Raw genomic sequence first — 13,598 nt, forward strand, 5'->3', positions numbered from 1 at the left:
TAAATGAAAAAGAAATGAAGGAAACAATAGCAAAGATCAATAAAACTAAAAGCTGGTTATTTGAGAAGATAAATAAAATTGATAAACCATTATCCAGGCTCATCAGAGAAAAAGAGAGAAGACTCAAATCAATAGAATTAGAAATGAAAAAGGAGAAGTAACAACTGACACTGCAGAAATACAAAGGATCATGAGAGATTATTACAAGCAACTGCACACCAATAAAATGGACAACTTGGAAGAAATGGACAAATTCTTAGAAAAGCACCACCTTCCGAGACTGAACCAGGAAGAAATAGAAAATATAAACAGACCAACCACAAGCACTGAAATTGAAACTGTGATTAAAAATCTTCCAAGAAACAAAAGCCAAGGACCAGATGGCTTCACAGGTGAATTCTATCAAACATTTAGAGGTGAGCTAACACCTCTCCTTCTCAAACTCTTCCAAAATATAGCAGAGGGAGGAACACTCCCTAACTCATTCTATGAGGCCACCATCAGCCTGATACCAAAACCAGACAAAGATGTCACAAAGAAAACTACAGGCCAATATCACTGATGAACATAGATGCAAAAATCCTCAACAAAATACTAGCAAAGTATGGCCTTTAAATGCCATCTTCTTTCTCATTCTTGGAGATTTTTTTTAAATTCCAGAAATCTTTCCCATTTATGCCATGTGGCTCTTCCAATATTCTATTGATTTATTTAATAATATGTATATTTTATATACCATCATTATTATTTCTACTGTTGTTACACTGGAAAGGGCTTTATGTCTAGTGATGAACCAAATGTCAAACACACACGCTTTATAAATATATATAAATATAAATATTGTTTTTCATTTCTTAAAAGGATATTAAAACTACGTACAAGACCATCCTCTTAAACAACCAACAACAAACAGACCATGGCTCTGTTCCTCTAAAGCTAATGCTGCCAGAAGAAATACATCATTAATTCCCTTTAATTTCCCTCAAAGAGTCATTATTTATATGAAAACCTGGACAGAATGGACTTCAGAAAGCCCTCCCTTCTCACTAATCTGAAGACATCTGGGAAGGTTACTGAAGCAAGAAGAAAATCGCACAGTAAAGTTTCATAGGGCTTAACTCTTGGCTCCAAATTATTTCCTTGCCAACTGTTAGAAATCAAACTTATTCTGCCTAAACTTAAAATTTTAAATCAAAGGTGTGTGGCTATGATGGGAAAGCTTGTTCTAGATCAACACTCTCACTAAGAACAAATAGAAAACCTGGATAAAATACACATTTAAAAACTGATTTAAGAGGCCCAACACCAAGAAGGCAGGGTCAGCAGGTAGACTGCACTTCGCACATGCCCTCTCTCCCCAGAACTTACCTCCTGTTGGCCTCCATGTGCAGGAGCTGGTGGGGAGTGGCTGCTAGGAGTGAGGGACCCGGCAGAGCCGAGGCATAACCAGAGTCTGGGGCAGCCAAGGAGCCCTACCATGAGGGGTGAGGCTTTAGAGAGACAGAATGATGAGGAAATGAGCCAGACAGCACACAGTTTTTCCCTCAACACATTTACAGACTAATCTGCACAGGGGAGAGGTGATAAAGCAGTCATAAAAATGGCTTTAAAAAGAGCAGAATTTTCAGCCATTTTATGCTGTCCGAAATATAAAAATTAGAGTTTTGGACCACTTTGGAGTTGCCTTGGGAAGCATCTCAAGCCCTCAGGTGGGACTCCTGCGGAGCTATCCCCAAGACTGGGGTGGTGGGGACCAGAGCCCAGCTGAGCCTCAGCAAGACAGCAGAGCAGCCCCTACACCAGCTCTGACCTCCAGACACGAGAGGGAACGTTGCGTGAAGCCTCTACAACTTTCGCACATAATCAAAATTACCAGGCAGACAACTACAGAGCCCACGCACCCTGGAGCCTGTGTGCCACAACTAGAGTGAGAAAACTTGCATGCCACAACAAGAGAGAAGCCCGCACACCGCGATGAAGAGACCACGTGCCACAATGAAAGATCCCACATGCCTCAACGAAGATCCCACATGCCGCAATTAAGAACCGATGCAGCCAAAAAAAAAAAAAAATGTGACCAAATAGTTCTAAAAAAAAAAAAAATTACCAGGCAGACCAAAACATGGGGCCAAGCAACAAAGGAGACAATAGAAATGATACCACAGATGGCCAGATACTGCAGCTATCAGCCTAGAAATTAATGATTAACGTGTTCAAAAAAAGACTGCAAGATGGAGAATGTCACCAGAGACACTACATCTATTAGAAACTGTCAAATTAAAATAGTAGAAATGAAAACTACATTAACTGAAATGAAGAATTCAGCAGATGGCTGGGACTTCCCAGGTGGTCCTGTGGCTAAGACTCTGCACTCCCAATGCAGGGGGCCTGGGTTCAATCCCTGGTCAGGGAACTAGATCCCATATGATGCAACTAAAAAGATCCCACATGCCACAACTAAAAAAAGATCCCGCAAGCCTCAACTAAGACCCAGCACAGCCAAATAAATAAATAAATATTTTTAAAAATAAATAAAATAAATATTTTTTTTAAAAAAAGAATTCAACAGATGGCTTTAACAGATAACAGACACATGAGCAGCAACTTAGGATGCTACAAAGTAGGTTGGAAGGTTTCCACTGATTGAAGCATGGAGAGCAAAGGGATGTAAATAAAACTACAAGCATAAGGGACAAATGGGACTTGGGAGAAGTGTTTAACATTCACAGGATTGGACTCCTAGGACGTGAAAAGAGAGAGAGAATGGTGCAGAGCAATATTTAAAAAATAATGACCAATATTATTGCTAAACTGTTGAAGGATATCAAACTGTAGATGCAAAAACTGTGATGAATCTTAAGCAGCATAAATGCAAAGAAGACCAAAACAAGGGTGGCACTGCGGTGCTCCAGCCTTCACTTCTTTTGGACTTTCCTGAGCTTAGGTGCCTTCAGAAAAGTTTTACAAAGCAATGGACATGCTCCAGCGGTAATAGATTTCTTGGAATGGAATTTACTTTCTTCCCTCCTGACCTTCTGTGATTCCACATGGTCGTTGACTTCATGTCTCAAAACTGCAGCCAAAAGTGAGAGGAGCAGGGATGAGGTTCACAGATGTCACAGCGAGCTTCACGGGCCCCCATGTTCCCCCATGCCCCTCCTGGCTGCATGCCATACTACAAGTTTTATACTTTTGGCTATGGATCATATAATGGAGCATATACTAATGATTTTTAACCCGTCTCTATGATCTACACAGCCGCCCCCTTAATTTCTGGGTAACACAGCATCACAACCAGCTGTTACAGTCACATCGTGTTGACTCAATCACTGCAAGTCTTAGATATCCTCAGATGACTTATACCAGTTCTTTTAAAAGCAAAGGGAAAGAAGCCAGTCTTAGAAGGCTACATACTGAGGATTCCAAATATGACTTTCTAGAAAAGACAAAACTATGAAGACAGTGAAAAGATCAGTGGTTGCCAGGGCTTGGAGGGTAGGGATGAAGAGGTAAAGCACAGAGGATTTTTAGGGCAGTGAAAATACTCTGTATGATAAAATAATGGTGAGTACATTATACATGTCAAAATATATTTGTGAAAACCCATAGAATGTACAACACCAAAAGTAAACCCTAATGTAAACTATAAACTTCAGCTAATAATAATGTGTCAATATCCGTTCATCACTCATAACGAATGTACCACACTAATGCAAGATGTTAATAATACGAGGAGAGAGAGAAAGAGAGAGAGAGAGAGAGTGTGTGTGGGTGTGTGTTTAGAGGTATATGATAACTCTGTGATTTCTACTCACTTTTTCTGTAAATTTAAAACTATGCTATATTAAATAAGTCAGAAAGAGTAAGACAAATACTGTATGATCTTACTTACATGTAGAATCTTAAAAACCAGAAATCACAGGAACAGAGTAGATTGGTGGTTTCCAGGGAGGGGGGGGCAGGGGTACTTATGCATAAATGTTAGTCAAAGGGTACAAATTTCTAGTATTAAGATAAATAAGTTCCAGGGATATAATGTACAGCATGGTGACTATAGTTAACAATACAGTATTATATACTTGATAGTTGCTAAGTGAGTAGGTCTTAAAAGTTCTCAACACCCACACAAAAAAGGACTATGTAGGGCAATGAAAGTGTTAACTAACCCTATTGTTTTAATCATTTCGCAGTATACTGGATATATATATCCAATCACCTTAAACTTACATAATGTTATATGCCAACTGTATCTCAACAAAGCTGGGAAAAAATTTTAAACTGCTCTAAAAAATAAAGTTTATTAATTTTTTTTAATAAAAGGAAAACGATCCTAGCATTAGACTCACCCTTGAGCCCTTTTCACCTCAAGTTCCAAGTAAGAGCTATAGCTCTGTAGGTGCTGCTGCTGCGTGCTCCTGATGACCACAGAAATGCAGTGGGCTAGAGTCAGAACCACTGCTCTGGGGTCTCCATCCCCATCAGCTCAAGCTCACTCCTCACAAATAAGTGGGAAAGGCAGTATCTTCTCTACCATGATCTCATGAAGATCAAATGAGACAGACTGATAGCAGAGAATAGGTATCAAAGCATTAGTTTTCTTTGTTCCATTACTAAAAGGTTTCTTACAGTGAATATTCTCAAAAATAAACTCTCAAGCTCCCTTGTATGCAGCTTCCATACAAGGCCTGAAACAAATGATGGGTAATTTCTGTGAGGAACTGTGCACATTTAGATATGTTATAATGACAAAGACAGAGTATGTGATTGAGGCTTTGTAAAAAAAGATTCTCTTCAACCCATCTGAACCATTTCTAATCTCCTCTATAACTAGAAAAACACAAACAACTCCAAGAGAGACAAGACAATGAAAATCAATCTATTAAACAAGAGATTGAAATGCATCTTCATTTTATTTTTCAGGGAGAATGTCTGAAACTGAAACTTCAGTATGAATAATCTCAATAAAAGAAGCAGAAAAGTGGGAGGGAGGAGAGGAGGGGGATGAGGAAATTGTGGTTTTCTCTCTTTCCTTGATTGTTAAATGAATATTTAGGGGGGAAAAGCCATAACTTTATCAGGCTTTAGCTTATCATCAAAACCGCAATAAAAATTTACATCCTTAAATCCTGTACACATCTCTAAATTGTGCCTTTCTCCCATAATGTTTTTTAATTTGATTGTTTTAGTCTCTCATTTTTTAAATTATTATTGCTGACTCAATCTTCAATTCCCACTTAAACACTCAGTTCTCTACTTTTGAATTGCTTTTTTTTCATGCGGTCCACTTTAGAGCCCTTTACAATTCTTTTGAAACTGTGTCATTTGGTTTCATAGATATAGTGGGTATGTGTGATGTACTCAGCAATGGGAGAAGAAGCCCTTTATCATTCTGACTTCCAAGCAAAGTGCTAGGAACACAAAGGCTGGAACTACTCATCCTTCAGGAAGCAGACACAGAGAGAATTTTTAGGGCAGTGGAACTACTCTGTATGATTCTGTAATGGTTGAAACACGTCGTTACATATTTGTCCAAATCCACAGATGTACAACACCAAGAGTGAATCCTAGTGCAAACTGTGGACTTTGGGTGACGATGACATGTCAACATGGGTTCACTGACTATAACAAATGTTCCCCTCTGGATGCAGTGTTGATAGTTGGGGAGGCCATGCATGAGTCGGGGCATGGAGTATATGAGGAATGTCTGTACCTTCCTCTGACTTTTGCTGTGAACCTAAAAAAAATGTTTTTACAAATAAACATTTAAATTAAAAAAAAAGCAACTCGGAAGCCCTTGACACCCTGAGGCCTCTGAAACCTCTCTCAGGAGTGCTGCACATTCCCTCCTCCGGGAACATGAATCTACCTTTGCTCTGGCTCTCTGGGTACCATGATGGTTTATTTATGAATCTGGATGTGAACTAATCTCTCATGAAGTCGGACCTGCACATACTCAGATGGAAGGGTCTGCACACTCCCCAGAGCAGGGTCTGTCTGGGGCAGAGCTGAGGGTGAAGCTGACTCTTCACCACACATGGCCTCAGAGCCTCAGTCTCTGCAGGTCCACAGTGCCCCCAGCCCCGCCCACCCACATGGTCTTCAAACAGCACATCAGACCCTCAGTCCCCAGTTGTGTCACATACCTGCCATCCTGCCTTTTACTGGGGACCTTCCTACCTGTCCCACCTGGCAGACCCCTGCCTATCGGCCTCATCCCAGACTGAGAAGACGTCATCAGAGAAATCTATCCCAACTGCAGTGGGCTTTCCTGAGGGGGTGCCAGCCATTAGCAGAGTCCTTATCACCCTGTGGGGACTGTTACTTACTTTTAGCCTCCTCTGCAGCCTATGATTTTCACGCAGAAAAGTCTATCAATTCCAACAGCAAAACCTAATCCTGGGCACAAAGGAGATCTCAAGGTTACAGGAGTTCATGATAATCCCTAGATATGCAGATACAAGCAACTGTTCCGAAAACAATTTTGTGACTATGTATCTATGGAGGCACTTCTGTTTTAGTGTGAGACATAAATCAGTGTCTGAATAAAGTATGGTGGAACTAGTGTAAGAAAATAAAACTGCAAAATAAGAAACAAACTGAGAAATGACTACTCAGTGCGGTCAACTGAATAATTATTTATCAGGGAAAGAGAGTATTACAGTCACAGTCTACATTTCACAATCTGCAGCCCATAGGTTGTGTGGGGTGAATCCTCTTTTATTCACTTCACCTCTTTGCTAGTGGCCCATCTCCAGTGTATGGATGACATAGGGGATTTTTTTTAAAGTGAGTGATCCATAAATTTTAGCCCCACATGGAACCTTTATACCATCAACGAAAAGATGAACACTTTTAATATCTGGCAATGAAAAGAAAGGATTTTGCTATTAATTTTGGAAGGATTATTTCCATCCACAGAACTTTGCAATGAAAGGAAGGTTTCTTAAGTTGGCATTTTGCAAATCCCCCTCAGCCTCAAGCATCCCTCAAATCCAGGAGCCGTTGTGCAGCAGGGAAACACAAAGAAGTCCCCAGCGTTAGGGGTTCCTGCATCACTGGGCCCGCAAAGCAAGTGCCTGCTCCTGGAATCCTCCACATTCTGCTCAGGGAGGCCCACCCCGGCCTGAGGCGCCCATGAGAAGACCCTGACACTGGTGGATGCCAACATACCAGCACCTTCCTAAGAGCTAAGCACTTTGTACAGGGAAGGCCTTCTTCTACACTAGAAATAGTTACTACTGGAGCTCACTTTGCTTGTAAGTCTGTGAAAACACCTTCCTCTATTAGGAGAAATCACACATATACTTGATCCCATACTTTCTCCCCTGTTTAAAAAAAAGGCAGGATATTTACCCTCAGGGAGACAGAAGTATAAACTAGGTAATCTCAGATCCTTTCCTGAGAAATGCTGAAAGGCAGGTCTTTTGGATCTTGAAAAATTAACTAAAGTAAAAAAGCTGTCATTTATATTCATCCCTAGTATAAATGAGGTCAGACATAGCCAATGACTGCACAGCTGCAAATAACATCATCTGGAAATCTACGCACAGTAAACACACTTGTGGACAAGATGGGGATGAGATACTTTTTAATCATTAGAGCAACATCTCACTGCTGGTGTCACAATCTCTACTCCTTGAGTTTTACCATTTTCAGTGTTTAAACTTCCAATAAATACTACATATTTAAGAAGTCAATTTTGAATTTAAACTTGCATGATAAATCTCGGGCAGAAACCCACAACGAGAATGTAAGCAAGAACTGATGCAAAGACTGTGAGATCAGAAAAGAAAATAGTTTCTTACCATGTTTATTGATGACACAGGACCAATGCTGTTAACATAGATGTCAACATCAATTACGGTAGGTTTTACTGTGGAGAAAACACATGTGTGTTAATACACTGTGCCAGAGAGAGACCGAGGAAAGCGCTACTCAACTTCCTCTGAGTCACACACCAACAGCTCAATGGCATGTGGGAAAGGGGTGTATTTTTCTTTGGGACTTGCCAGGTAGTTACAATTCTCAAAGTATTAAAGATTCTTACTCATATTTAATAAATTCTAAAAAAACAGGATATTTATACACTGCAAGTTGCCAGTGATAGATGACCATAAAGATACTCTATAACATTTGTTTAGCTGATTATATGGCAGAGAAAACATAAAACGATAAAACATAAGACACTGCATAAGAAATTTAATGTCAAAGTTATGCTAAGAAATCAAACCCAAGTAATGAGTAATATCAGGGACAATTCAAGTTATTTATCCATTACCTGGTTGCAACTCAAAGCAAAGATCTGGAGAGTACATACACTAAAGGAGATTAAGAAATACTGATTATTGGTGTCATTATTACCTAAAGAAACACACACACACATATCACAGACTTCAAATCATACAACTCAAAAAAGAATAACACTTTAGTAAGTCAAGAAATTACCGTTCCAACTATAAGGGAGTAAAATTCATATAACAAGAAACTGTAATACCTAACATCGTGCATCAGAGGTAAAATTGGCTCATTTAACCTTAAAGAAAATCATTTTCCCTTTCCTTGGCAGAAATGGAACTTGGGAGACAAGTAATGAGATTCCTGAGACAGCCACCTCTGAGTCAGGGGTCCGTGCCAGTGAAAAGGAGGTGTCTCTCTTTCCCCAGTACTCAGCAACTGATAAAGGGGAGAAGAACACCAATTTCAGAATATTTCTGCCCCAGAGGAAGATGAACAAGACTCCTGAACCTTTGCACATAAACACAGAGTGTTTCTATGGAAACAAGGGTGTTCGCATCTGCAATTATTTCGAGCTTCCTCCAGTTTTGCTAACTAAACATTCACAAGTGGACTTCTGCACTCTACTTTTGGAACTATGAGTGGCACCTGTAAGCTCACAGTCTGTTGTTCAATTATGTAACCAGCAGTCTGCAGCCTGAGCCATGTTGTCTGGACCTCCAAGAAAATGAAAATAATGACAATGAACTGGAGCTAACTACTCTGACATCTGTCAGCGCAACCAAGCCACGTTAGCTTCAAACAGCTGCTGGCATTTTGGAAAACACCACAATACAATTCTAAGTACTATGTATCTAGTGCTTAAATTTCATAAAAGGACTATTCTTCATTTTAGGCTGAGCTTTGCTAACTACTCTGAACAGTAAGTAGCATCTTTCTTCAACTTAATTGGGTTCAGTAAGTGTTCTGTCTCCAAACGTTGTGCTGCATAACCTTTGGTAATGTTATACAAAGGCTGTGTTAAGTCAATCAGTTGAGGACCTACTTTTTGCAAGAGATTTTTCTGGTTGTTTCATGGTATTTATTAGACTTTAGGCTTCCAGGGATTTTAATCTCATTAAATAAAAAGGACCTACAGATGTAAAGCCTTAACAACTTGAAGTGGGAAGTGTCAAATGAGTATTAAGTGCAATAGTATAATAAAGGTTTTAAGAGAAGAGTCTGGAAAACACAAACACACATACACACACACACACACAAAACTTGGGGGAAATAAACTGTTCTAAGTAAATTCTCGTTTAAGCATCGTCATGCTAAAGTAAAAGGAGCCTTTAGGAAAGTGGCTCTGACAGTGGTACTCAGGAAAGAGATTGGCCACACGAGACTCAAGGTTTACAGTTCAAAGATTACCGATTAAGCCCGGACAAATGATCTTCAATAAGGATGCCAAGACCATTCAAAGGGGAAAAAGTATTTTCAACAAATGGTGTTAGGTAAACTGGATACCCACAAGCAAAAAACTGAAGTTGAACCCTTACACAATATACAAAAATTAACTCAAAATGGATCAGAAACCTAAAGGTAAGATTTGAAACTACAAAACTCTTAGTAGAAAACATAGGAGAAAAGCTTCATGACACTGGATTTGGAAATGATTTCTTGTATATGACACCAAAAGCATAGGCAATAAAAGAAAAAAATAAATAAACTGGACTACATCAAAATTAAAAACTTCTGTGCATCAAAGGACACAATTAACAGAGTGGAAAGGCAACCCACATTATGGGAGAAAACATCTGTAAATCATATGTCTGATAAGTGGTTAATATCCAAAAAATAAAAAGAACTCCCACAACTCAACAACAGATAAGCAAAACAACCTGATTTAAAAATGGGTAAAGGACTTAGACATTTCTCTAAAGAGACATACAAATAACCAATAAGCACATGAAACGACATTTAACATTATTGGTCATTAGGGAAATGCAAATCAAAACCACTTCACATCTATTATGATGGCTACTATTGAAAAAAAACAGAAAAAAAACAAGTGTTGGCAATGACATGGAGAAAATGAAAACCTTGTACACTGCTGGTGGGAATGTAAAATAATGCAGGCAATATGGAAAACAGTATGGTGGTTCCTCAAAGAAACAAAAAATATAACTACCCTATAATCCAGCAATTCCACTTCTGGTTATATACCCAAAAGAATTAAAATCAGGGACTCAAACATATATTTGTACACACATGTTCACAGCAGCATTATTCACAACAGCCAAAAGAAGGAAGCAAGCCAAGTGCACATGGAGGGATAAATGGGTAAACCAAACATAGTATATACATATGGAATATTACTCAGCCTTTTTGTATTTGTTTATGTGATGGTCAGTCAGGTGCAGCCACAAGAGGAGAGGCTCAGGAAAACAAAATTGATTTACTCACAGGTCCTAAAGACAGGAGGTATGGCACGCTTTGCCCGACTACATGGGAAAGACATAAGGGTGGTCAGGAGACAGAAGACAGGGCAAGGGAGGGGGTGCTTAGGCCGTGATCTGAATTGGGGTCTCTGAAAGAAAGGCAGAGCAGGGAAGGGTAAACAGCTCGGGTTGGCTAGTTTGGCTAGCTTGAATAATTCCTGTGGGCTTTCAGCTATACAGGTGGTCTCCAGTGGCCTGGTACCAGGCCCTGGGATGATTAAAACAGAAGAGTATTGCCTGCTGGGGTGTAAGGGCTGTATAGAGGAGGTATGACTCTGGATTGAATAGTCTGTATGTTCAAAGGCCTGCTGCAGGCTGGGGCCCTTGCCATCTCTAAGAATTGGCTAACCCTGGAAGAGGCAGTTTCTGCCCAATCGGGAAGTGTTTTTAAGATATCAAAACATCATAATATACAGAAAAATTTAAATATATATAGAAACCCCGTCATGGTAAAAAGTAAATAAATTATATTTTAATGGAAAAAATTCTTGATGTCAATATCTTTGGGGCTAGACATTCAAAACCACATTTAACATAGTACAAAATTCCTTTTAAACTTCAGCCCCTCTTGTGAAAAAAAAAACCAATTTTTATTTCCAAAATGCCCAATAAGTTACCTGGTAAGGGGTCCCATTTGGGTGTCATAAAGGGGTACTTCCTAGCACATGTCTAAAATGCCAACCCTGAATAAAAAAGGTACTAAAAACATTTCTTAGAAGTTTGATTAGGTCCTCTTTGCTTATTTTTGCTTTTATTTCTTTTGCTTTGAGAGACTGACCAAAGAAAACATTGGTTCGATTCATGTCAGAGAATGTTTTGTGGTGTCATGTCTTATACTTAAGTCTTTAAGCCATTTTGAGTTTATTTTTGGGTATGGTGTGAGGGTGTGTTCTAACTTCATTGATTTTCATGTGGCTGTCCAGCTTTCCCAACAGCACTTGCTGAAGGGACTGTCTTTTCCCCATTGTATATTCTTGCCTCCTTTGTCGAAGATTAATTGACCAAGGTGTGTGGGTTTATTTCTGAGCTCTCTGTTCTATTCCATTGATCCATATGTCTGTTTTTGTGACAATACCACATTGTTTTGATTACTGTAGCTTTGTAGTATAGTCTGAAGTCTGGGAGGGTTATGCTGCCAGCATTGTTCTTTCTCTTCAGAATTGCTTTGGCAATTCTCGGTCTTTTGTGGCTCCATATAAATTTTAGGATTTTATTTGTTCTAGTTCTGTGAAAAATGTCATAGATAATTTGATAAGGATTGCACTAAGTCTGCAGATTGCTTTGTGCAGTCTGGCCATTTTAACAATATTAATTTTTCCAATCCAAGAGCATGGGATATCTTTCCATTTCCTTGAATCATCTTTGATTTCCTTTATTAATGTTTCATAGTTTAGAGCGTATAGGTCTTTCACCTCCTTGGTTAGGTTTATTCTAGGTATTTTATCTTTTTTGATGCAATTTTAAACAGAATTATTTTTTTACTTTCTCTTTCAGATATTTTGTTGTAAAAGAAATGCAACAGGTTTCTGTATGTTTATCTTGTATCCTGCTACCTTGCTGAATTCATTTATCAGTTCTAGTAGTTTTTGTGTGGAGACTTTAAGGTTTTCTATATATTATATCATGTACTCTATATGTAGAAAATTATGGTTTTGAGTTATTATAGTTACTTGGACTTTACATGTTAAAATTTCACATGAGATTAAATACTGCAACAGGAGGAATAATTTTTTAAGGTTCCCTGGAACCTGCTGGTGACTACAGGCTGACTCAAGTGGTCAAATAGGCAAAGAGCTGATTAAGAGATTGTCCAAGACAAGGATACTCCTGAAAATAGGCATCTGTTACAACAGAAATTATACTAACTCCCTGAGAGAAGAAAAAACTGAAGGTGACATTAGGAGAACAAATGAAACCATTTCTATTCACTCATAAGTAAGCAAGAAATAGACAATGACAGACACACAGATTAGAATAAATGGAATATAGGGCTGGTAAGTGTTGACAGGGACAGAACTGTGGAGTGGAGTGACTGTAGTTGTCCACAGAAGGCAGTCCTAACAAGCTGCCCCAGACTGGCAGCAGTAGGGATGAGGAATGGAGACCCCAAAGAATGCTGAGTAGATGTGCTACATGGGCAACAGCCAAGGGAGCATGTTGCCTGGCCGCCAGGCTGCAAAGAGTGGCTCTGTCCTCACCAGTTCTGTAATACTGAAAAGTTTCTTAACATCTCTGTGCCTTAGACCCCCTACGTCTAAGATGAGCCCATAACAGAACCTAATTCACAATGGGGGCTGAGAGGGGTTAGTTGGACTGTTGTGAAGTAAATAGTAGGTACTCAGTAACTTTTTTTGCTATGGCTTCTGAGGCCCCTGGAATTAGACACATAAAAGGATGCCAAAATCTTGCATTTGTCATTCTTTCAAATAATATTTACGCCTAAAAGTCACCCTGGTCACTTAAAGTTTTATTTTTTCATGAAAAGTTTAAATATACTGATAGAAATATTTACATAGCAACAAATGAATAGAAAAAAGAGAAATAAATAATACCAACTCTCATGCCCATGAGGGTTAAATAGAAGGGCTCTTCCCATAACTGGGAACCTCCCTTCCAATCTTCCCTGCCTTTGAGGAAAGGGAGTGAGGGCTCATCTGCTGTTGGCCTCTCCAGCTTATTGCTCCCTTACTTTACCTGAACTAAGAGTGCCCCTGGGCAAGGTGATGCATGAGGTAGACCAACTCCCCTATTCCATCACCAACTTCCATTTAAGTATTTTTTCCCATCTTTCTGCTAATGCCCACAGACAAAAGTATTGTTAATGTATATTAAATAGCATTGTAATAAGCATGTTGCATTTAATTAGTATGTAATACCATTTTC

The 13,598-nt window shown here is 39.2% G+C and overlaps 1 protein-coding gene across 1 annotated transcript in view; it reads right to left on the reverse strand.

Moving 5' to 3' along the window:
- GABRG3 (gamma-aminobutyric acid type A receptor subunit gamma3) overlaps positions 1-13,598 on the reverse strand; it is a 588,733-nt gene that overhangs the window by 519,182 nt on the left and 55,953 nt on the right. The window contains exon 3 of the mRNA XM_036845168.1: positions 7,806-7,873. Coding sequence (XP_036701063.1) covers positions 7,806-7,873 — 68 coding nt within the window. The remainder of the gene's footprint in view (positions 1-7,805; positions 7,874-13,598) is intronic.

The sequence above is a fragment of the Balaenoptera musculus genome, chromosome 2 (assembly GCF_009873245.2).
Source record: "Balaenoptera musculus isolate JJ_BM4_2016_0621 chromosome 2, mBalMus1.pri.v3, whole genome shotgun sequence".
NCBI lineage: Eukaryota > Metazoa > Chordata > Mammalia > Artiodactyla > Balaenopteridae > Balaenoptera > Balaenoptera musculus.